The 23,894-nt window shown below is 39.1% G+C and overlaps 2 protein-coding genes across 17 annotated transcripts; one reads left to right on the top strand and one right to left on the bottom strand.

Annotated features, from left to right (window-relative positions):
• The first annotated feature begins 279 nt into the window (after window positions 1-279).
• prkcsh (PRKCSH beta subunit of glucosidase II) lies at window positions 280-5,436 on the top strand. 2 transcript variants are annotated; one of them, XM_008415997.1, is made up of 18 exons: window positions 280-369; window positions 691-813; window positions 921-1,037; window positions 1,123-1,218; window positions 1,301-1,358; window positions 1,439-1,556; window positions 1,929-2,058; window positions 2,206-2,290; window positions 2,610-2,688; window positions 2,787-2,870; window positions 2,954-3,118; window positions 3,204-3,297; window positions 3,513-3,582; window positions 3,704-3,793; window positions 3,974-4,048; window positions 4,135-4,234; window positions 4,335-4,494; window positions 4,965-5,436. In XM_008415997.1, the coding sequence occupies exons 2-17, from the start codon at window positions 723-725 to the stop codon at window positions 4,479-4,481; spliced, it is 1,599 nt and encodes a 532-aa protein (XP_008414219.1). In that variant the 5' UTR covers window positions 280-369; window positions 691-722; the 3' UTR covers window positions 4,482-4,494; window positions 4,965-5,436. The 2 variants fall into 2 exon arrangements, with proteins under 2 accessions (XP_008414219.1, XP_008414218.1); XM_008415996.1 differs by having other exon boundaries at window positions 369-460.
• Window positions 5,437-7,301: 1,865 nt separating this feature from the next.
• elavl3 (ELAV like neuron-specific RNA binding protein 3) lies at window positions 7,302-23,888 on the bottom strand. 15 transcript variants are annotated; one of them, XM_008415980.2, is made up of 8 exons: window positions 23,811-23,888; window positions 17,374-17,590; window positions 17,184-17,287; window positions 14,616-14,769; window positions 14,294-14,519; window positions 13,809-13,862; window positions 13,290-13,328; window positions 7,302-12,553 (listed from the first exon to the last, which is right to left on the bottom strand). In XM_008415980.2, exons 1-8 carry the CDS (start codon window positions 23,817-23,819, stop codon window positions 12,205-12,207), a joined length of 1,152 nt encoding a protein of 383 aa, XP_008414202.1. In that variant the 5' UTR covers window positions 23,820-23,888; the 3' UTR covers window positions 7,302-12,204. The 15 variants fall into 15 exon arrangements, with proteins under 15 accessions (XP_008414202.1, XP_008414201.1, XP_017161727.1 ...); XM_008415979.2 differs by having other exon boundaries at window positions 14,294-14,522; XM_017306238.1 differs by having other exon boundaries at window positions 17,374-17,593.
• Between the last annotated feature and the right edge of the window lie 6 nt (window positions 23,889-23,894).

Consider the following 23,894-nt stretch of genomic DNA (forward strand, 5'->3'; position numbering starts at 1 on the left):
TGCACAGCTTCTCCTCTAGACAAATGTGACGTTTCTCCAGCTCTCTGCCAATCACAACAGGAAACTGGAAAGTCTACTTCAATGGCAATGATATGACAATGATCATGTGCAATGCAATGACATATCTTTGAAGTCTTAAGAATCTTTATTTAATCGTATAACTAACCCATTGCTGACAGACAGTTTAGAATTTTCGCTACAATGAAATGTCCTCTTGCTGTCCGCCAATCAAAAGAAGAAGAATGTCGTCCTCACGTGTCACGGATTTCCTTCTTTACACCAAATCACAAAAGAAGAAGAGAATTTTTTGTCCAATCAGATTTCAAAACGACAGAAGGGGAAAAGAAGGGTGGATACCTCTATACGGAAGTAGGTTATTCCACCAGATAATGATTAGGCATTGGCACCGATAAAAATACATTTTCTTTCTTTCTATTTTGCTAACTTGTTCACACTTCAGGTATTTAAGTTTATATAATGGTCACTGCGCAAATTTTATTTTGAATTTGCCATTTATTGTTCGTAGTTTAGCAAAGCCATTAGCACAATTTGCTAGTTAGCTTTGTTTTATCTGTACGAGCTAGTAGCTACGAACCTCTCTAGCTTCTGCCAATACATGGGTTTACTCATCAGAAGTTAAAGCTGCAAATTTTACTATTGTACAAATTGTGTGTATGTGTATTTGTATAGGCACTGTTGGGTCATTAATATAGAGGTTGACCATGGTAATGTTCGGTCACTTCGTGCTGCTGGTTCTGATCGGCGGAGCCATGTCTGCGGAGGTTCAACGTCCCCGCGGTGTTCCCTTGTCAAGTAAGCATTTTTAACCTGACTTATGATGAATTAAATAGTAATTCAATCATTTTATTTTGATTTGGGGGAGGTCTAAGCTCTTTGCTGTCCGTTTCAATGAATAACAGAACGCCAGTTTTATGAAGAGGACAAACCTTTTACGTGTCTGGATGGATCCCGTACTATTCCCTTTGACAGAGTAAATGACGACTACTGTGACTGTCTGGATGGTTCTGATGAGCCAGGTGTGTAAATCCTCCTTCCTGGACATTTATTCAGTTGTGATTTTAAAGTACAATAATTCTGACTCGAGGTGTTTATCCCTCCCAGGTACTGCTGCTTGCCCCAATGGCAACTTTCACTGCACCAATGCGGGTTTTAGACCAGGCTTCATCCCTTCCTCCCGCGTCAATGATGGAATATGTGGTATGCATTTTGTCCAGTTTCAAATGCACCTTTAGAAAAAAAAAAAATTAATAACTTCTTAACACTTACATTTTCCCTTTAGATTGCTGTGACACTACTGATGAGTACAACAGTGGTGTTGACTGTCAAAACACCTGCAGGTGTGTATTTTCTGTGGTTACAAGAAGTTGCTTAGAATTGACAAATGAAAATGTCTTGACRTTACTGGTGTGTTTTTCAGGGAGTTGGGTCGCAAAGAGAAGGAAGAACTGCAGAAGATAGCAGAAATCGCAAAAGAAGGCTTTATGTTTAAAAAACAGCTTATCCACGAGGCCAAACAGGGGCTAGAGGACAAGAAGGTTTGGAGAGAAAAACAAGCTCTGAATTTAGTCCGTTTAGGATTAACATTGTATATTCTGTTAAATAATTTTATGGATTGTTTTTATGTAATCCATGCAACATTTGTGCAAACAATAGAATACAGGATTAATATGGAATTTGGGAAAGTGTGGAAATGTCCTTAGTTTTCATTCCTAATCTTTTCTTTTTGTTGTTGTTGTTTTTTTTGTTTTTACAAGTTCTGCTCGTAAAGTGATGAACCCAGGCCTAGTTTAGAAGTGTTTTCTTAAAATATACTTTTTTAGGTAAAGTGATTATTTTTAGCTGTACAGTACAATTCTTGATTCAGATTTTATTTGGGCTGAATTGGCCATTTCATTTCGGTTCAACAGAGTAAACTAGAAGATGTCCAGAACAGTAAGAAAGATCTGGAAGCAAAGGTTGAAGCACTGAGAACAGTTAAGGAGACTGCAGAGCAACCAGAGAAAGAAGCTAAAGAGCACCATCTGAAGGCCTGGGAAGGTAAATTAAGATTAACGCCACCTGGTGTCTGTAAAGCATATAAGCCCTTTCTTTCTTTAAATGTTCAATCTGTTCTTCCTCACAACATCTAAATTGTGGCAGACAGAATCACAGATGAGACAAATGTAAATTTGGCTTTTATTTCAGAACAAAAAGCTATCATTCGTACGGAGAAAGACAAGGCTAGGATGGCCGACGTGTTTCTTGAACTGGATGATGATGACGATGGCTTGTGAGTACCGCTTATGCTGCAAAATTTTCAGGATTTGTAAGAAATGAAAACGTTATTTGGAGACGAATATTACGTCCATTTAAGTTTGGAAAAGGACCCAAACTATATGCTTGTATTTAGTGTTGTTTTAACTTATTTTGTAATTATTCTCTTTATTATATGCCACTTCATTTTTTAGCCAACACACCTGTTTGGATATTATATCCAGGTTTTAATAAATTGATTAAATGTCATACCTGTAGGACTGGGCAGATTGTTGAATTATTTTTTTTGTAAATCTATGTTCTTTTTTCTGTTTTTTTTATTTATTTTTTTTTAGTGTGTCATTTACTGAACTTCAGTCCCATTCTGAGCTTGATCCAGATTCTGATGCTTCATTCACAGAAGCAGAAGCTCAGGTACAACTCTGGCTATTTCCTCTAAAACAGTGTTGCTAAACCAAACTTAAAACTCAAGTAGAGCTGATAAAAATGTATTGCTTTTTACAACTTTTCAGGGTTTGTTAGGTGGAGTGGACAAAGTGGACACAGTAGTATTTGAGACTGTCTGGAATAATATTAAAGAAAAATATGTTTCTGAGGTGAGAAAATTCAAAATCGTGGTTGTTGATAGATATTTGTTAAGCATTGGTGCTGCAGCTAAATGTTTGTCTGTTGGGATCAGTCCACTGCAGACGTCCCTCCACCAGGGGAAGCTGCACAAGAGGAAACCCGAGATACATCCTCCGACAATGACTCTGAAAACTACCCTGATGAGGACATCCCAGAGGAAGAAGAAGATGAAGACATGGATGAAGATGATGACGATATGGATGAAGGAGACTATAAGGTACATTTTTTGATTCTCAGTGAAACTTAAACTTGGCAAATCTCAGGTTTGGGTAATTCATCACTTCAATTTGGTTTGGTTTCAGCCCCCTTCAACGTCGCGAACTGATGACAAGAAGGACGATGATGAAGAGGGCACTATGCCACCCTATGACCAAGAAACACAGACTCTCATTGATTGTACGTGTTTGTGAGCCAGCAGTCCTTAAATAACTAGTGATTTTTTTAATTAGAAAGATTTCTGCTTGGTCTTCAAGACCTTAAAACTTGGATCTCAAAAGTCCTGGAGAATTGATGTTTGGAAACTTTTACGTGCATCGGTGGTCTCTCACATCTGACTTATCTGACTTTTTATGTGTTGCTAAATTCAGTGTAATCATCCGTTTTAATTCCAGCCGCTCAGAAAGCCAGGGATGAGTTCAATGAGGCAGAGAAAGCTCTGCGGGAGGTGGAAGATCAGATCAGGTACGTTTGAATATAAAAAGGCCTTTTTGGCCAATATTGCTAATTTTTGCCATCAAAATTCCTGTTCACCCAGCCATGTGTTTGGGGTTGCAAACTAAAACCTGCTGTTGGTTTGTTTCAGGAACCTTGAGAAGGAAATCTCTTTTGACTTCGGACCCAGTTCTGAGTTTGCCTACCTCTACAGCCAGTGTTACGAACTGACCACTGGCGAGTAAGTGCATACCTATCCACCCATCCATCTATCCATCCATCCATCCATCCATCCATCCATTTTCTATACACCCTTGTCCCTTAGTGGGGTCGGGAGGGGTGCTGGTGCATTACTCTTTTTAAAATGTTTTCCAACTGTAATAGATTAATCTCTGAATGACTGCATATCTTTTTCTCACAGGTATGTCTACAGACTTTGTCCCTTTAACAGAGTATCACAGAAACCCAAATTTGGTGGATCAGAGACTAATTTAGGGTAAGGATGGGAATTTATATTTTGCATGTTTGTTGTTAGAGTTGATTTACTTGTTTTATTCAATATGTTCTGTTTCTGTCACACAGAACATGGGGTAAATGGGCCGGTCCTGAGGATAACATCTACTCTCTGATGAAGTACGAACATGGAACCGGGTGTTGGCAAGGCCCCAACAGATCCACCACTGTAAGTCTGAGGCAGCATTTGACAATCTCCGTGTTTGTTTTCTTTTACTTTTAGTTTTGAGTATTGAAAAAAAATAATAACAGCCTTTGTACAATATTAGGTTAAGTTAACATGTGGAAAGGAAACGGTTGTGACATCTACATCAGAGCCGAGTCGCTGTGAATATCTGATGGAGTTCACCAGCCCTGCTATCTGCCAGGACCCCGCAAGCTCTGATTCAGGACATTCTGACCATGAGGAGCTCTAGAAGCTCAATAGCTGTAAGTATTTTATATTTCCAGTGGTTGTGGATGCCTTATTGATTGCTATATATAATCATGCAAGTTGTTATAGTGGTCACATTTTTAAGTCCTAGATTATTTAAATTGGTGGATCTTAGAGCAATAAGAAGCTAACAATTTATATATGGCAAGGGGTTACAATAAAGCCCAAAGAAATATTATCAGTTATGACACAATGGTTTCGGTGTTCTTTACTGGCAACAATTATCTTTAGTTTTAATATTCTATATCGGAGAACTATGTGTACTTTGACCTAAGTCATACACTGTAAGTTTGCACGATAGCCACAGACATTCGTTTTTCTTGTATCTGAAATTTTCTTTATTTGGTTTGCTTAATTTCAAAGATGCATTCATTTAAACTGTTCTTCAAAGTCAAATACCAAAGGATGAAGTTGAACCTAAAAAAGTCACTACCTTTGCCAAAAGATGTTGTCTTCTGTCTTGCAGAACGCTGTGAAGGGACCACAGTCATTGCAGCAAAAATGTTTCCAGTCTGCATGCTGTTCCGCCTCCGTCTGCTTTCTTTGTAATAGTTACGGAAATTCCGAGGAGAAGTGAAATTATTGTGATCGGCACATCTTATCTTCCTGCATCTCCTGCAAGCTGTGCTCAGATTAGTCTTTTAAGTCGGATGTTTTGTCATTCCACTGTTATCAAATAAAGTTGTTTTAACCACATCTCACCCCGGTTGTAACTCTCCCAACCAATAAATCTCTTCTATCGTATGATTTCCATAAACTTCACCTCCATTTGATCAATTTGCCTGCTAATAAATTTGGCTCAAAATACAGGTTTAAAGTTCCTGTACTGCTGTTACTATGTAGGTTTATAAAGAATATGTGATCATGTGAATTATTGTGTAAGATCAGGTTTCTGTGATTGGAAAAAATGAGACCAATAAATGTCTTCCACCTCCTAATGTGACGCCTGTGCTGTACGATTCATCTTAAATCAAATTATTGTTAGTAAGTAATGTGGTAAGCATATTTTTGTACATTCTTAAATATCATCTGCTACACTTCATTAAAACATTGTCTTGATTCTACACCTGTCATTAACTGAATCTGATTAATCAGAAATGAAATCCAGATGTATAAGTAATTCTAATTTACATAATTAAGCCCTAGTTTGCACAGAATCTAAATTGCCTTAAGTTCAGCAATGTTTTTGTTTTCATTTGAGATGCAGTTTTTGCACAGCCTGTTTTGTGTTGTTCAATCATTAAGGAGGCGGTATTATTTTACTAATTTTATTAATTTACTATTTAAAATGAACATGTCACATGTTGATATAAACAAAACTGGTGAAAGAAGAATTTGGAAGAAAATATCTTGTGAATTAACCTTCTCTCAAAGGTTAATTCACTGTGCCATAATCAACAATTGTACATTTTTCCAGGCACATTGTGCCAATTTATACCACAATCAAATAATATTACCTCCAGGCATAAAAATACCTGAAGAGAAATTTATAATCTCTGTCTCTTTAAGAAGCTCTTTTCTACACTGCGCCTTCACCTCGTTATCACAAAAAGGCCTTTCCAGTATGTCGTCTGAGAAGTAGTTTGTATGATAAGATCAAAAGACACAAAGTTCCACCAGGTGTTTTACTAATTGCTGCTGCTAGTCTGGAGGAGCTGAGTGGGGAAAGACAGGGGAAAGGGTTGTTTTTGAAGTGGAAACATGGCTGGATTTGTGAGAATTTCTCAAACATACATGAAAGAATCAAAACAACTTGGTTTTAAGTTGCTTTAGATCTACCCATGATGTGTTGCATTTTGAGAATCGATTAGACTACTTCATGTCAGACAGGGCCTGGGTACAGCTGCGGATAAATTCATGATTTAGCACTTGTCATTCTCAAGGCTTTGGGCCAAATCCAGCTTGCCATGTGGCTTTTAATGTGATCACATAAAGTCTTCAAAAAAAGAGTTTGTCTCCTTAAACATTATTGTATAAATCAAATAAAAGTAGTGTTTGTATCAAATTATATAAATGTGAAAAGACACTTAATATTTCATTTTAAGAAGTACTTAATGACAGGAGAGACAGCTATTTATTAATGTTCTAACAGTTTGTCAATGGGTTTTATCAATAAATTCTGGCACAACCGGCCCTTTGAAAACCTTCACGATGTTGAAATGGCTCAACATGAAAGTTAACACTCCTGATTTAGCAGGTGGGGAATTATGTCTTTTCATGGAGCCAGGTTGGTTTGTATATATATATTTTTTAATTTTTTTTTCTCCTTTTGATGAATAAAATAATTGGAAAACTGCATTCTGCCTTTACTCAAGTCGTCTTTGTTTGATATTAATATGTGTTTGTCTAAAAAAGCTTAGAGATAAAAAAACCAAACTGGAATCTCTAAGCAGCTATATGTTTGGCACATTGAGAACATCACCAAAAGAACATTTGCAATGAAACATGTTTCTTTTAACCTCTTTCCAAGCCAGGAGTGAGTTGTGCTGAAAAACACTCTGATTCGAATCCACATCATTTATCAATAGTTTGTTGTCATTCAGTTCTTTAAGCCTATAAAAATAATAATCTTCCTATTGGTGTTTTTAGTAGAGGTTGGTGTAATGAAATTCTTGCTTTTGTTCTGACAATGGAAAAAAAACAACCTACAACACTTTTATTTGTAACTTTCATTTTATTTTTTTTTTCTGGCATGTAAAGTACAAATAATTAAACAATTCCATGAAAAAGTCTTCAAGCGTCTTCAGCTGAAATCCCAGTAATAAATATCCTAGTCTAAACTGAAAGGTTTATTTTTTTTATCTTTGTTTAAATTTGACATTGTTCATTTGGTCATGTTTGGAAGTATGAGATTTTGTAGTATTTTTTTGAGTAATTTTTTATTTATTTTTTTTTGTTTCTGCTGACGTTGCTGTCGACAGAACTATTTGATCGTTTTTACCTTTTGATTTGTTCTACCATTCCAGGAAAAGGTAAGAAAAACATCACTAAGTTACTGCGTCCCCTCTTCTAAATAAATAGACACAAAATACAGTTGAGAAACAGAAGGACCACTCATCCCTTTGCAACTCGAGACACTCCAAAGAAAACCTTCCTGTAGCTTGTTGGAGCTCTGTGATATTTTCCTCCAGAGTTCTTGGCTAAGTTTGTGACTCTGAATAGCACGTATTGATAAAAAATGGCCTCACTGATAACATTTATTTGACCGATTCAGAGGCTTTAATAGATTTTGATAAATTCAGCCCATCAGCGAAACAGGAAAGCATCTTTTGAGCAAATCTCTCCCCCTGAAGAGAGCCGAAGCCTCACTAACGGGGGGTCGCCTTCATCTCTCAGGGGCTCACAGAGTGGTTGGAAAAAACAAGACTGTGATTAGGTTAAATAATTAAAAGATTTTCATTTAACAAGACAAACAGAACACAGGCAGTAAAGGCATAACATCTAGCACACAGCATGTATGTTTATACACTTCAATTAGTTAAATATAGCAGTGCATTCTTTGACTATGGAGAACGTTTCCAAATCGTACTTCTAAAGCTGTTTTTCTATTTGTCCCCCTTTTTAAGAAACAAAATGGTGTAACCACAATTWTGGCAAACTTAAAATCTTTTAAACTTGCAAATATAATGAAATAAACCATAAATATACACAAAACATACTTTATACGAGGCAATAATAATAATCATAATAAATAGTTTTTAAGTTAACAATAAGTTAAAACTACAAGCTTAAAGTCGCCCAAATAATACAAGTTTGTTGGCGCTATTTTGAATTTTTTCAGTTTAAATTATTTTTATGTTGCAACAAAAGCTACCACAGACTTTACAAACACAATTGAACACAGTTTGATTGAAACAAAAGAAATCTAACTAAGTCTAAAATCTGCATACACTGTAAAAACTGCAACTAATAAAATGGAAGAAAAATAACAAACTGTACCCAATCGATGCAACCAAAACGTAATCTTCGACCCATGTGTGTTCTCTATGGCAACATCAACAACACAAATACACTAAGTTAACAAGTGAGTCCTGATATGTAAATTAAATCAAGAAATCACAGGAAAATGATATTTGAAATTGACGTGGGCTAAAACTGATGTTCTGTCAAGACGATATTCCTTTCCAAGTCATTGAGAAAAGCTCTACTAAAGTCAGCCAAATATGCAGTTTGAGCTTGCGTGGACAGAGCACGAAATATAGGGACCGAGGAAGTGGTCGTGGAACAATTTGGAGATCAGAGCTCATTCTTTTTCTGATTTGGTAACGAGTCTGTTCGATTTAGTCGCTTTCGCCTGAACAGTCGCTCCTCCTGCTATTCCTCAAAACCCTTTCAGTGTGACGTTTCTTTTTCTTTTTTAAAAAATATATATCATTTGTTCTCAGTCAATATAAAAACAAAGCACATTGCACTTACTGTTCCATAGGAAAGTTTTTTTGTCTTTTTTTAAAATGATTATTGTTGTTGCTCAAGCAGTGTAGTACTGTTTCCTGCCATAGTCCTCGGCTCTCTGCCGTACATCAGGTGTAGGTCTCCATATGGACCGGGTGTGGGAGAGGTCATGTTTGGACTTTTTCATGGCTGCAGTTCAATGTGGCCTGTTTTCTTGCTATAAAGTCTGTCGCTGGGCTCACCACGTGCTCAAACTGGCTGTGCTAYCACTTGCAAGAACCAAATGAGCTAGATTAGACCTTTCTGTGATTAGCTGTGGACAACAGCAATCGGCATTTGCGGGGGAGAAACAGTATGAGTCGGATCAAAAAAAAAAAAGTCAGCAAAAAGTATTGGCGATGTATTAAAAGATAAAGATAAAACGGGTGATTTGAATGTTGGGGGAAATATGTGGATGCATTTTGTTTTTGTTTTTTTTGCCTCGGTCACAAGGTGAGTTGAGTCATCCCTTTTTTATATATATATATATGCCTTTTTTATACTGCATGATATATGTGCAAATGTAGTGGATTTTAGCATTTGGTATGGTGTTTTTCTTTTTGATTCAGAAATGGAAATCGATATGCGCAAAAGTAATTCTAACTCAAATTGTCGAGGGTCCTTGCTCAACAAATAACATAGATTTTTACAGCAATTATGTAGGGGATATTATAGTTAGTTTGTCCTTAGTACTGACTTGCAAAGCAATTCTTTGGCAAAACTCAAATCTATTTCATTATAAGGATTTTCAGTGTGAATCACCAGCACTTATTATCAATCTGCAAGCAGCTTCTTCAGTTTTACAGCTGGGCAGAGAGCCAGTCTCACTGCAGCTCTGTCTGGGATTTTCAGGTCAAAGAACTTCCATTGTTGAAGCAACACTGTACAAAATTTCAAGACAAGAGATGCTGAGTGCGTCTGAACGCTCTAAAATACAGATGTGTCTTGTCAGGTTGTACCCTGGCTGTTGAAATGTGTCTTCGTTTGGGTCCGATTCGCATTTGCCGGGTTTGTTTTTCCTCCAGATGCGGTTAGGTTTGTGTGAGATACGCGGCTCCTTCGCCCCCTCCCCAGATGTCCCCGCCCATACACCACGCTGCTTCTTCCCTCTTTCTCTGTGAAGATCAGAGGGTTTCAAACGAAGCCACGCGATGTCCCAATTTTTTTCCAAGCTTAAGAATCTGTAAAAATTCAGCACAAGGTCTTGTTCCTTTGTATGTATAAAAATAGATTATCTCTAATGTAATCCTTTTCAAAGAGACCGTCCTCTTTGGCTAACACAGCGTCACTTAGAAAAGCAAAAATGACTTGAATATAGCTGACCTTATTTAACGTATCATCATGCGCCTGTGTCTTGATATTAAAAGACACTCGCTCTCCACATGGTACATCAAAAATCTGGGCTGCAGCAGACACTTCCACTAGACGGGTTGGGCCTTATTGTTTCATCAAGGGTGCCATAAATAATCCCTATGCTCCTGGGTTGGGGATATTTTAATCACCAGCTATTTTTGTTGTTGCACCAAACTGATCGGGAGAAACTTGTTAAATGCTGTTTTTGTGATCAAAAAGGTAACTATGACACTTATTTGCAAGGTTGATGTACCGCCAATGATTGAACATTCAAAGTTACCAGGAAATTTTTTGAAGAAAACAATGGTCTTAGAGAAAAACGCATCACTTTTTCCAGACTAAAAAGGTAAAATAGAGAGCAATCATTCTGCTTAATGGATATGTGGTCAGATATGACTGCAATCAGTCATCAGCAGTATAATCTACACAATATTGGATATTTTAAACTACAAGTAGCATTTATCTTTAAGAAACGGAGGAATAATACTAGTGAATTTCACATTTTTGCTTCTTTGCGGGCCTGCCTTTATTATTAGTGATGTACTATTTCAAACATGTTCAAGTTTTTCTTCCAACTATGCCCTCTAAGAGCAGAAACATTCAGCTGTAGTGAAATAAACCTGCCTGTCAGTGACTGTTTTTGCTTGCTTTTTTTTTTTTCTGACGGCAAACTACTGGTAGAAAGGCATTGTGGAAATAAAACAACTTTTGACGCAATAAAGCTTCTTTTGCAAGCCAGCCAAAGTGTAAAAACACCAGTACTTTTGTCGCAGCTGTGTGATGATGAAACAGTTTTTCCCCTCACACTCATCACTCTCTCGCCCAGCAGAGAATTACTAATGAACGTCGTCACCATGGGAGCGCTGCTGCTCTGCTCTAAGTTCACAGACGGTCTGCCCGTATTCAATCCATCGCGTGGATGAGATCAAATGAAAAAAAAAATAAAAATACAGCTTCAGAGGACTAAATATGTGTAAATCTTCCTATTACTGAACTGTGTTTTTTTGTGATACGTTAACTGTTCTATTGTGATATTTCTCGTGAGTCTGTGTGGATAGAAGTGATGGCCTTTGAACTGCTCTTTTCATTGACCGTTGAGCTAAATCATGTTGGGTCTGAGCTGATAAGCTCTGATATATAAGAGAAAAATGCCTTGAAGCGAGGCACCACCTAACGCAGGTCAGGAAACAGTAGTCAAAGTTTCTAGAAAATGCTTACATACTCGGCTATTATAACCACCTTAAATATTGAATATATAGTAATATTTTAATAGACGTATATAAGAGAACACTGTTTTTAGTTTCATTTTCTTTGATCTAAAAAAATCACTGATTCAAAATGCCCAAGTGTAAAAAAAGTGACTACATCCCCTCCAGCAGGATAATGGGAGAGATGGTGGGGTAAGAGTTTAGGTAAATTGCACGTTTTTTTTTTTTGTTGTTTTTTTTGATAATTTTGTTCATCAGTTGTCATTATTTGCCTGAATTCAATCAAAGCACTCAGTACACATTCTCTGTCACATTCGTTAGACTGTCTCCTAAATAGAAAGCTCTTCCCCCTTGCCCCCCTCCCTTTCAGAAAGCCCCCCACCAGCTACGCACCCCTTTTCTAATTCAATCCAGGCAAATACAGGGAAAGACTAGCAAGTTGTGAAAAGAGAAAAGAAAGAACTCCACTAGTGTGTTTGTTTGAAACTCTGACTTATCTACGCTTGAGAATGTCTGTATGCTTTGTGTGTGCATGTGTTCTGTGCATCTGCACATCTGTCTGTGTGTGTGTGGGTGTGTGTATGTGTTTGTGTGCGAGCATGTCAGAGAGAGAAAGACAGAGACTCAGTCCAGGCCCATGTAGAGTGATGGCGCAGGGAGGCTTCAGGTAGGACCCCCTGCAGGTTCAACCAGCTGCCACCGGCGGCGTCTGCTTCAAGCCTTGTGCTGCTTGCTGGTTTTGAAGGAAACCTGCAGCACGCGATCGCCCAGGCGGTAGCCGTTTAGACTGGCGATAGCCATGGCGGCTTCGTCGTAGTTGGTCATCGTGACGAAGCCGAAGCCCTTGCATTTGTTGGTGGTGAAGTCACGGATGACTTTGACATTGGTGACGGCGCCGAAAGGCCCAAAGAGCTGCCACAGGACGCTCTCGTCCGCCTCAGGCGACAGGTTGTAGACAAAGATGCACCAGCCGGCTCCAGTGGGACCGGTTAGATTGACCCCGGCTAGACTGGTCATGCTGTCAATGGTGATGGGGGAGAATCTGGGAAAGAGAGGAGGAGAACTACCATGGGTGTCATTCTGAAGTTCCGCATAGCATTCACTGCTTTACATTATCTTCTAATAGCTAGGTATCTGTCGCATTTGAGGATCCCCATCTCCATCCTCTCTCTGCTGTACAGTAAGTAGATAAATATGTGTGGGCACCACAGTGGCTCCAAACTGCCTGCTTTTATACATAATGACACTGCGTGCCCTGAGACGAGACACCCACACAATGTGCATTTATTTTATTTTTTTCCTCTGCTGACCAGAGCCTCTGGAAGAATTAAAAACACATGGATCACAATGTTCAACTGAAATCACAGCATTGAACAAAACACAGAAACCTAGAGAGGGATGAAAAGCAAACTGGAATCAAATCATACGAAAAACTGGAGCAAACAGAAGAGAGACGCAAACGGAATCTGGTATGTCCATGCTGGTGAAAAAAAGGGGACATTAAAGCAACTGAAACCAACAATGTTAGTTCAGAAATAAATACATAGAAATTATTCATATTGATTCAAATAAACAAAAGGAACAAAAAGGTTAAACAAAGCCATGCCAGAATACCCCGCTGTTAGGAAGCTACAGATAGTGCTTATTCGGTAGAATGGATAAATGGGCTGTGGGCATTAAGAATTATGGCCATATGCAACTTCTTTTGAGATTAAAGCAGCATGTGGTATTCCGGGCACTTTGTTTGAAGGTTTTATTTTGGCATGAATGCTTTTGAAAGGACACCTTTTGGCATTTACCTCTTGACTCCGTAGCTGGCGTTTAGTAAATTGTCGAGTCTGCAACGCAAGAGGGAGAGTGAAGGGGATGCAGAGGTTAGTTATGAGATCTACAAGGAATGGGAGTGGTGGGCTTTTTATGGTTAATGTGTTGCGTCTTCATCAGCTGGCCTGCAGAGGGCATCCTTCACTTCAAYGCAGTCTCATATCATCCAGCAACAAATTTATGATGTGACATATCGTCCTGCTGGTATTTCTTATTATTATTTATAAGTTACAATATCTTTTATTAGCGTTAATGTATAAACATATAGGCAAATTTGCATCTAGTGACAAAAGAAGGAAAGATCCCACAATGCTTTTATTTTGAGCGATTTCTTTTTGCTTTTTGTCATTTAGCACAATTATCCACATAAATACAACCCGGTAGTTTTGATTTTTTTTTTTTTTTTTTGCAAGGTCTATGACTTATAAGCAGTATGCAAACCATAATGTATTTAACTTGATTCTATTTGTACTTGGAAAAATCTAGTTTCTTACATTGTGTTTGAGCTGCTATTTGGATCTGGTCCCTTTCCAAGTGAAGGGATCACACTGCAGTTTAAAAGAAAGTCAGAGAAAAAGTGTGAGGAGGAGGAGGAGAGGGAGAAAGAAGAGGGAAAAATACCATGTTTCCAAATAAGAAATAGTTACCTAAAGGAGAAAATTAATTATAGCTTTTATAATCAAAATGATTTTGTTTTCTTTAAACAGTTTACATGTCTTAATTTTTGCATATTTCCACTGACGATTACAACCTCCAGCTTCATCTCTTAGCCATTTTGTGGTACAGATGATGCATAAAAATAAAGAAACTGTAAAGATCTTCTGTCTCTTTCAACTTTACAATGACTCACTTTGAATTGAGCTCAAAAACTTGCTGTTGAAATGAAAATGTTTTTTTTAAGCAACAAAAGAACAATAAATGAGGGACTTATTTTGGGGTGGGGTGGAGTTCAGGGCGGGGTTTGGTGACGGTTCAGTACCTGAAACGTTGAGTCTGGTGGTGCAGGGGTCCCGTGTAGCGGCGGGCAGCAGTTTGGTACAGCTGAGTCAGTAAGGCCTGGCCTGTTTTCTGGCTTGGGTTGTTGGCAAACTTGACTGTGATTGGCTCAGCGGCACCCAAAGGCTTCTGCCCGTTCAGTCCTTTGATGGCCTCCTCTGCTTCATTTCGCTTGTCAAACCGGATGAAGCCCACTCCCCGTGATATGCCTGCTCCGAAAACAAAATACAGAGGATTGGCGTGACTACCTTGGTGTTGGTGGGTCTGCTTGGCTTGAGGTGATCAGTTTTATTAAAAGGCCTTACCTGTAACTTGGTCCACTAGGATGCGGGACGTGATAATGCGACCATACTGGGAGAACAGCTGCTCCATGTCTTTCTGGCTCATGGTTTTGGGGAGTCCGCTCACATAAAGGTTGGCATCACGGATGGAGGCTGAACTTGGCCTGGCATATGATACCTAAAACAGATTGAATGATCTGTTGAATCACAGATACAGATCCTTGTAAAAGTATTCACACATCTTGAATACTTTTACGGACAGTATGATGTATTTAGTTGGAACTTAGAGCAACAGGCCAAACACAAAGTACTGAAACAATGTGAAGTGGAGGGAAAAAAATACATGTTACTCACAAAATTATTTTATTTACAATAAACCAAATGGATTATGTAAATAAATTTAGGTTTGAACTATGACAGAACAATTTTAACACGTGAATATGCTTTGATGTAAATCAGTCAATTATAGTTCTGGCTGCTCCTGAAGGTAGGTGAAGCTTTGTCCATCATCCCCACAGCATCATGCTCCCAACACTATGCTTTATTGCTTAGAGTGTTAGTTTTCCTCTACAACTAATATTGCGCTTGTTGGCTGAAAAGTTCAGTTTTACTCTCATCTTACAAACTGAAAATGTCGTTACACATGCCTTTATGCCCAACCTTCCTTTCACCTTCACAAAAATACTCAACTTAGTGTTGGCCATCCCATAGAAGACCTCAAACATTTGTTGCAGTTTATTTTTATAATATTACAAAGTTCAAGGAGTGCGAATATTCATGCTAAGTACTGTAAATAACCTTTAAATTACAATGTAAGTGGCAGTTTGAAGCAAGAATCCCGCTTATTCTCGCTCGTGTCTGTATTTACCTTAAAACATGACTTTCAGATTCATCACAGACACACTATTTAACAGCTGCGTAACCATTACTGCAGCTGAATCCAATCATTGCTTAACAATCACATGGGACTTCCTTGCTTTGCACTGAAAAGCATCGGCTTCAGTCAATACAGTTTCCCAAATTCTCCAGTGAGTTAATTAGTACAGCGTCATTTTTGATGCATCTGTTCGTATCCCACATGGCTGTTCTTCTCAGTCTCATTTCAGTGGCCTGTTTTCTGTTATAAAAAAATTTTATCTAAGTGATTGTGTAAGAGATTGACCTCTTGTTGCTTCGTTTTTTTTTAAAAATTCTGTTTATGGAAACATGAACAGTTGAGTGACAGATAGTCCACTGCAGTGCTTTGTTAGGAGTGGTGTGTTTGTGTGTGATGGAGAGACAGTGTGAGTGTTGTTGGAGATAGGCTGAGCCGTTCTCCCTCTGTCCTGCCTCCTTTCTTTGTTTCTATTCTCCAGGATGGGGGGGGGGCAAAACTCTCCAACCGAGCAAACAGTGAAACGCACCTTAAGGCTGGGAAGAGTTATCCCAACTTATGAATATACTATTCACTAAATAAATTTACAGACATCTGTGAAAACCGTACAGTCATTTTGCACCCATGTTTTACTATTAAAACTATTCGGTGCTAGTTAATTGGTCAACATGTTATCTTTCAGATGAATACAGGTGCTTTGATTTCATAAATCAGCACAAAGGACCAGCGTCTATTGTGTCCACAGAGGGACTGCGTGAGCAGGAGGGTTGTGCTGCGTGGTGATTAGGGTGTTCTGGACGAGGCGCGGGGGGGAGCTGCTCCGTTCGGGGAGCAGAGGCTGCCCTATAATTAACCCTCTCGCTGTCGCTCCCACAGTACAGATGGTGCCTCAAGCCCATATGGCCTCTAATCCCGTCATTGGCATTCTGCTCTCGACCCCTCCATCATCCCCCCCTCTCCTCCTCCCGCCCCTCACCTCCACCCACTTTCCCCCACACCTTGATCTTTTCTTTGAAGCTTTCTGTAAAATCAGGAGAAGATTGGAGTACTGACATCAGCTACTGTGTTTTTATATCTAAGAGCGGACATTTTCCTTCTTAAAAATTTTCTTTACGGTCACTGTGATAACAATTGGCTTTTTGCTTAGATATTTCCTTGCTGTATGTTTATCTTTGACTTGACCTAAAGTTCATTGTTGAGTCAGAGCATCTGCTCTGTAGATCCTGCAGTTTGTCTCAGCCTTTGATCAAGTTTGGGATTGGATGAAATTAGAGATTAATAATTTGATCCCCCCCTACTCCCCACCACCTCTCTGTCTATCATCTGATTTTGGGACAAAGAAGCCCCCTAATTAGCCTAGATTGAAGACAGATGGGCTAACCTGCACTGACCCATGTGTGCCACAGTCAGGCTGCCTAATTGCATTTCCATCACAAAAACCCTCCGCATGTTGTCCGCCCCTTGCTTTCTGACCTCCACTCTCTTACTCTCCTTTCACCCTTTCTCATTCTTCTTTTGTTCATGCTACCACTCCCTTCTGCCTCTCCATTTCCCCTTCTGCCCCCCCTGTATTTGCTCCCCTCCTGCTTTGACATCCGTTGCCACCTCTTTCACCAAACCCCCTTGACAAAATCTCCACTTCCTTCCTTTTTTTTTTTGTCTGGAATGAAAGATGAATTTGAAGTGATTCTTTTCTCAAAGCATCGAGTTCTGCCCACCTTGATTGTTTTAGTCTGCAACTTGAGACCATTTAGTGTGTTGATAGCCTTGTCTGCGTCATTTGGATCCACATAGTTTACAAAACCATATCCCAAACTCTGACCTGCAGGGAAAGACAGAATGACAGGGGATGTTGAGATTTTTCAAAACCAGTTGGAGTGACTTTTTCAGCCCATGTCAATTTTGTACCTGTTATCTTATCTCTGACTAGCTTGCAGGATTCGATCTCTCCAATGCTACCAAACAAACTTTTAAATTCTTCCTGGGTCATGTTCTGAGGCAGATAGTTGACGATCAAGTTGGTTTTGCTGTCATCTGTGGAGCCATTTGTGCTAATGACTGGGCCATTGGGCAGACTGGTTCCACTTGGACCGTTGGACACCTGCGTTTCCATGGTGCTGATTATCTGCTGAGGAAGAGGGTGGAATTAGATTCATTATTCACAAAGAGACTCGGCAAAAGTAAACCTTTAAACATGCTTCGAATCCATTATTTAACTTACAGTGATACATATGCTAATAGAGGCTGCGCACAGCAGAGCACACAGAGGCGGCTCACTCTCTAAGCATCAGAAGTGCAGGTCAAGAATCAGCGTTGCTAAAATGGAGGTGGACAAGGTCTGATTTATCATCCTCCCTTCCCCCTTCTGCTCCATCTTTCCTGCTCTCCTACTCCCTGCCTCTGGTCCTGCAGATGTCACAGTCCCTTTTCCTTACTCCTCCCATCCCCCTCCCTACTCTTTCAGGGTCAAACATCATTACATCATTACACAGGGACGGATGGTCAGAATGGTGGGTACCAGACTGGCATAAAACCAAGGGAGCTGTCGGATGGATTTAGCGCTCCAATAAATAATGCATATCATGGTTGGCTAAAATACTTTTTTTTTTTTAAACAGCTTTTGTCTTTGGACTCTGTGGCCTTTAATTTCCCAGTTTTTAAGTGAGCATAGAGATGGTGAATAGTGGAGTATTTTGTGTTGCTTTGATGCATCTAATTAGAGCCATCCAGAATACCAGAAAACGGCAACAAAGACAGACTTCCTGCTCCAGTTCCTCCCCCTCAGCACCAAGCTCTTTGAGACCAGATCAATATTATAGTACATTATGTCATAGACAGTCACAGGAAAAGTTTGTGCGTGTGTGTGTTTGTGTGACTGTGTGTGTGTGTGTTTATTGATACGGATTTTAATAACACTGAATTGAGCTGTACTTTATTATTATTCAGGAAAAAAACAGACTTTTACAAAAAAATAATGAAAAAAGGGAAAAATTAGATAATAAGAATACAAAATGGTGAAGAGATTTTTCTACTACAGCTTATAACTATTTGTTTTATTGTCTGATTTTTAAAATTTAAACACTAGGTCTACATTCATGTCTACAATCAAGTCTAGATTTTGATACAATTAGTTGTTAGTTTTTAGTTGCCTAATTTTTTTATTTAAAAAAAGTTATTGATTAAGGAGTATTTCTAAGACTTGTTAGTACACCTGTTACATCATCCAACCATATTTTTGTATTTTTTTTATTTCCTTGCATTTTTGTACCATTCTTGCTCGCAATTATGCGAAATATGAGTAAATACTAATGCTTGTTGGGTCGTTTTGTAAACAGTTACCTCGAACTCTATGTTTGACTTACTGCAGGTTGTTAATTTGTTATTATTTGTTTATGGCAAGATTCTCACCCTCGCTGAATCTCATGGGGAATTAAAATATTCTACCAAACAATAAAAGGAGTTAATTATCAGCTTCTACAAACTATTTCCTAATGTTATTCTAAGAAAGACCAATTTGATGGAGAAATACTGCAGATGTAATTTAAATGTATTTTTCACAGACAATATTTCTCACGACTGATGAGTGCCTCATTGACTTCATTAAAGTTCTCTTGATATTCTGTTCTAGATCATAATTTTGTTACTTTTATTGTTTCTGTTTCCACACCCTCTGTATTGAATTAGTAAAGTACGAAAATTGAACAAATTCCTGTTTTGGTTTTTTTGTTAAGTTTGATGGGTTTTTCCTAATAAACCCATTTTTACCTCATCTCAGCATCCATCTGCCTTGTTTTGAGACTCACCTTGACTCAGGTTGCCCTGGTTACAGCCCCTCAAAGACGACAGTGTTTCTAGCGGCTGACAAACTTCCTTACTTGACTGTTTGTTTGTCTGAGCTTGTAAGCAGCAGACACACAGGCTAGATGTATGTCGTACATATGCTGATAATGTTTGTCTTTGTAGAAACAAAGAACAGCGTGGTGACAGTTGAGACGGTGTAAAAACTAAAATACATCAAATGTACAAAGGTTGAACAGCAAAGAGAACAACAGCCTGTCATGTAAAGATTTTGAGATGAAGCTAAAAAGATACCTAAAATTATATGACTCCCTTCAATTTTTTTATAAAGAAACAGACTGTTTTGTTGTTTTCATGCTAGTAGTAGTAGTGCATTACTTTGTGGGGCAGAATAAACAAAATCTGTCCAAGTAATAGCAAAAGCTGTATAAAACAAAGGGGGGGAAAAGACATTTTCAGGGCATATTTGACTCTCCAACTGGAAAACCTCAGAGAGGCAGAGTAAGCATTTCCAGCAAACAGTGTGAGGTTATATAATTCATAAATCCACAGTGCCTCTCAGACACACAAACAACAAAATAAATAGATAAATTAAAATAATAATTTAACAACAACGGCTAGCTACAGCATGAAGATAAGAATACATTTAACAGATTTCTGCTTTTCTTGAAGATGGTATATAATTCTAACAAAAGCTTAGGAGTAACTTGTTTCAAAAACAAATAAAAGCATGAATTGCTGAATAAATATTAGTACGCATGTAGTGCAATCATAAGTTCTGAGATATTGAACCAGAAAATAAGCAAGATCAGTAACAGTTTCTTAGATACATTGCTGCGCGTCGCTCACCTTTTTATTTCTCTCTGATAAGGACGAAACATGATAAATAATTCCTGATTTTAAATCTCCAACACACCAACACAGCTGTTATCATCACGTTGGGACCCCCGCTGCCTGTTGTTTTTATTTCTATTTTAGGGGTTCTGTGAGACCTCCCTTAATATTTAATGGAGTGCATCAGCTTCGCCCACACACGATCCCAGACTTGCACGCAACAAGAGCTCAGCCTCCACCACCAAACACATGAAGCCAGATTTGCACGCAAACAAGAGGCCCTGCCTCCCTTCGCCAAACACACACCACCTACACTGTGCACAATTAAATTACAAAACAAAGGAGCGTTGCAAGACTTAATGTAAATCTATGTCTTGTGGTCTCTGTCCTCTGATGCATTCAAATCATTTCTGCTCCAAATGCATTGGAGCACTTGGGGCTGTATAATACAGAGGAATAGCATGTGTCTCGCAAAGTTTGCATGTTGCAGATTGAATTATGTGTTACAAGGAAATGAAGTGATTTTAGTGTTTATTTCCATAGGAACTGGATGGACATTTTCTTGTAGCATTCGCTATCTAAGGGTCAGCATATATAATAATTGACTGAAGTAGAAAATCCGTATATAATATAGCATTAGGAAATAATTTAGACCAACCATTTTGTTTTATCAAAACATAACCTAAGCAGCAGTCTCTTCGTCTTTGTATACAAATTATTTTAGGTGTGCAAGACATAATCTAAAGCAGAATGCTAGTGTAAAGTGTAAATGAGCCATCTAAATAACACAGATTACAGGATTATCCCAAACAAAGGGCATTAGCCACATTCTCCGCAGCTTAAGGGATCATGGTGGCAGATGTAACACAACAGGACGACCGGAGTCACAGCTCTTGTCAGCCAAGAACAGAGACTCCACACAGTCAGATGACAAAATAAAAGATTTCTCAAAGATCGCAAAGATCCCTGGGTGTTATGGACCGCTTTGATAAGATGACAGCAGACAGCGTCAAAGGCTGCAGGACACAAATCTGTCTCACACGTCCTTGGATCATGCGGGGCGCTATCCAGCGTGCTGAAAAGGGAGTGGCTTTCGGACAGGCTCTTTTGAAGACACAGATGGCCGTGAAACGACCAAAAGAAAATCGACTTTGTTCATGTTTTTTTTGTTTGTTTGTTTCTTTCTTTTCCTTCTTCATTTCAAATCTCTAAGCACCGATCCGTAAAAAGAATATTTCAAACCTATTTAAACAATTTAAAGGATCTACCGATTTCTCTGTTTCTGCTGTGCATCGCCTGCTTTAAATCAAGGACTGGTGAGCTCTGCTGGCATTCATAAACCAGAGCGCCTATTTGCTGAATAAACGTATTGAAACGACCAAACAAAAGAGCCACCCGTTCCTCCTCTTCTCCCTCTCGCAGAGGGCTATGGCAGCACTATGAATATTAATGTAAACAGTGGCGCTTTGTGTCGAGGCCAGGGGCTGCAGGACTCTCCGGGAACAATGATCGTTACAGTTGCCATCTCCAAGTCAAAAACCCCCCAAAGAAATGTCAAATATCCTCAGTGGGAAAAGCCTGTTTTGTCTATATAGTATGTAATGTTTGTATTTTTTTTTTTTGTATTTTTTTTTTATTTGAGAGTCTTATATTTAATTGTGCTACAATAAAATAGTTCTTTTCTTTTACAATACATTAACATAATAAATAAAAATAGATTCGCTAGAGTAAAATAAATGCTGTTTATCAAAGGGTTTAAATATAGAATAAAAAATACATGAACGAAGGTCATTCATTTTTATATGTAAATGCATGCTGACCTACAAGAAGCAGATCTCTGCTTATATAATCGCATTTATCGCTTCTTTTGATATTTTCACTCTGCATTATTTGCCCTCACCTATAAAACCGAATAAAATAAATAMATAAAAAAAATTAAAATATATAAAAAGGATTCAGTATTTTACTCCATGTAGGCCCAGTGAATGGGGAGAGAAGTTTTTACCTTATAAGATCAAAGAAACGCTCTACAGTGATGGCCTCGCCTGTCCTTGTCCTTGAATTGTGTAAGTGCTTTGGAAAGGTTGTCTGACTCAACGCTTTTATTTGCTTGGCACTGCGGTACAGGCACGGGGGGCTGCGGACCATGTGGAGGAGAGATGCTGCCACTATATATATATAAAATAGGCCTGGAAGCAACAACGGGGCTCAGACAAGGAGAAAATATAATAATTGTTTAATATAAGGACAATTTATCGAGTAAATACTCTTTTGTGTGTGTGTGTGTGTGTGTGTGTTCCGGGTCTTAACGCGTGCGTCCTTTATGTTGTGAATTATTTATTTTGTGTACTAAAATTAGTCATCTAATAAACTGTCTAGGCTTTTTATACAAGTTAAATATGACTCATATGCTATTCAATTATTTTGATGCTTTGTTTTTACACACGTATTTTTCTTTTTTTCTGTGCTCCGACCAGATTTACTGTTTATTATTATTCGTTGTTGTAATTCTRTGTAAATGGTTTTAATCTTCAACGGTYTGCATACACAAACCTCGTGCATTCAGCCGCGGATCATGTCAAGAGGCAAAGCGGAAAAGGTCGTTTAAGGCTTCAAGGCCCTCGTTTGATGCTCCGGTACAACAGAGACACGCCCAATCCAGCCAGTCGGCGCACACAGCAAAGCTAATTTATCAGCGCATCTCCTTTCATCCGACAAGCGCAGCGCAGGCATGGCCATCTTGTTGTGTGTGCAGCGCTATGATTCTTGGAGAAATGCGCTTTATATATATATATGTATATATAAAAATAAATTTAAAAAAAAAATGGTGCTGTCCGGGCGCGGCCTTGGTGGTGCCGTCACAGCCTCGGAGGTTTCCAGCCCATTTACTCGGTTGCATCGCTACGGAGAACCCTGAGGAATTTTGGACTTTGTCTGATTCAAAGCGAACCAACGGATGCGTAATCTTCTTCTCCTCACCCCACSCCCCCTCTATCGCAGAGTGACTCGACCCTTTTCCCCTCCCTCCCCTCGCCTTGTTGGATGGGCCCTCAGCCTCCGAGGCATCATGTTTTGTCTCACAAACCCGTCTCCAGCATCCTTGTGCAGCACCAAGCAAAGAAAGCCGCCCTCCCACCCCTCCTCCTCTGAACTCGGAGCATCCTTGATCTCCCCCCTCCCGCCCCCCACTCCGTCCCCATCACTACTATCACGCACAATGTCGAATGCAAAGCTCACTTTTCACAATTAGCAACGCATAATGCAGATGCGACGCTTGGGATGTAAGCATACACTGTAAAAAGAAAAAAAAAAAAAAGCCAGAGCTATCTAAAATGGCAGGATAATGTTTTCCTCCAACGCCGAGGCTGTCTGTAGGCTGGAGCGCGGCCGGTGTGGCGCATCACACAGCGTGAGACTGCTAAATGCCCGTATCGATCGTTAATCTCATCAGAATGATATGRCATGGTGAACTGGACAGAAACGACAAGCTCCGCTGTGTGTGTCGGCATGTGGACACAAGTGGCGAGCGCTGCTGAAAACCAGACCGAGTTGTGGAAAATAAACGAGAGAATTCGTGTTGAATTAATTTATCAATGGCTGCATCACATGTGCGCATCCAAAACAAATACTACACAAAAAGATCCAATGATGCAACACCCCCCCCTCCCTCCACCCCTTTTTCTCTAAAATAAGAAAAATAGAGGCATACGTACAGTAACCATTCTTGACGTACAATGAAAGAAATCTAGGTCCTTCTTTTCACAGGTCTTGAAGCGGAAGTCTCTCTCTCTCTCTCT

The sequence above is a fragment of the Poecilia reticulata genome, linkage group LG8 (assembly GCF_000633615.1).
Source record: "Poecilia reticulata strain Guanapo linkage group LG8, Guppy_female_1.0+MT, whole genome shotgun sequence".
NCBI lineage: Eukaryota > Metazoa > Chordata > Actinopteri > Cyprinodontiformes > Poeciliidae > Poecilia > Poecilia reticulata.

Excerpts from the sequence above, each read along its gene's own strand:
- prkcsh (XM_008415997.1), top strand. The coding sequence starts at position 723 with ATGGTAATGTTCGGTCACTTCGTGCTGCTGGTTCTGATCGGCGGAGCC. Across the intron at positions 1,557-1,928 it reads AGGGGCTAGAGGACAAGAAG|AGTAAACTAGAAGATGTCCA; the intron begins GTTTGGAGAGAA and ends TCGGTTCAACAG. Across the intron at positions 2,059-2,205 it reads CCATCTGAAGGCCTGGGAAG|AACAAAAAGCTATCATTCGT; the intron begins GTAAATTAAGAT and ends CTTTTATTTCAG.
- elavl3 (XM_008415978.2), bottom strand. Across the intron at positions 14,770-17,183 it reads TGCAGACTAAAACAATCAAG|GTATCATATGCCAGGCCAAG; the intron begins GTGGGCAGAACT and ends AATCTGTTTTAG. Across the intron at positions 13,329-13,808 it reads AATAGCAGCTCAAACACAAT|ACTCGACAATTTACTAAACG; the intron begins GTAAGAAACTAG and ends CTTGCGTTGCAG.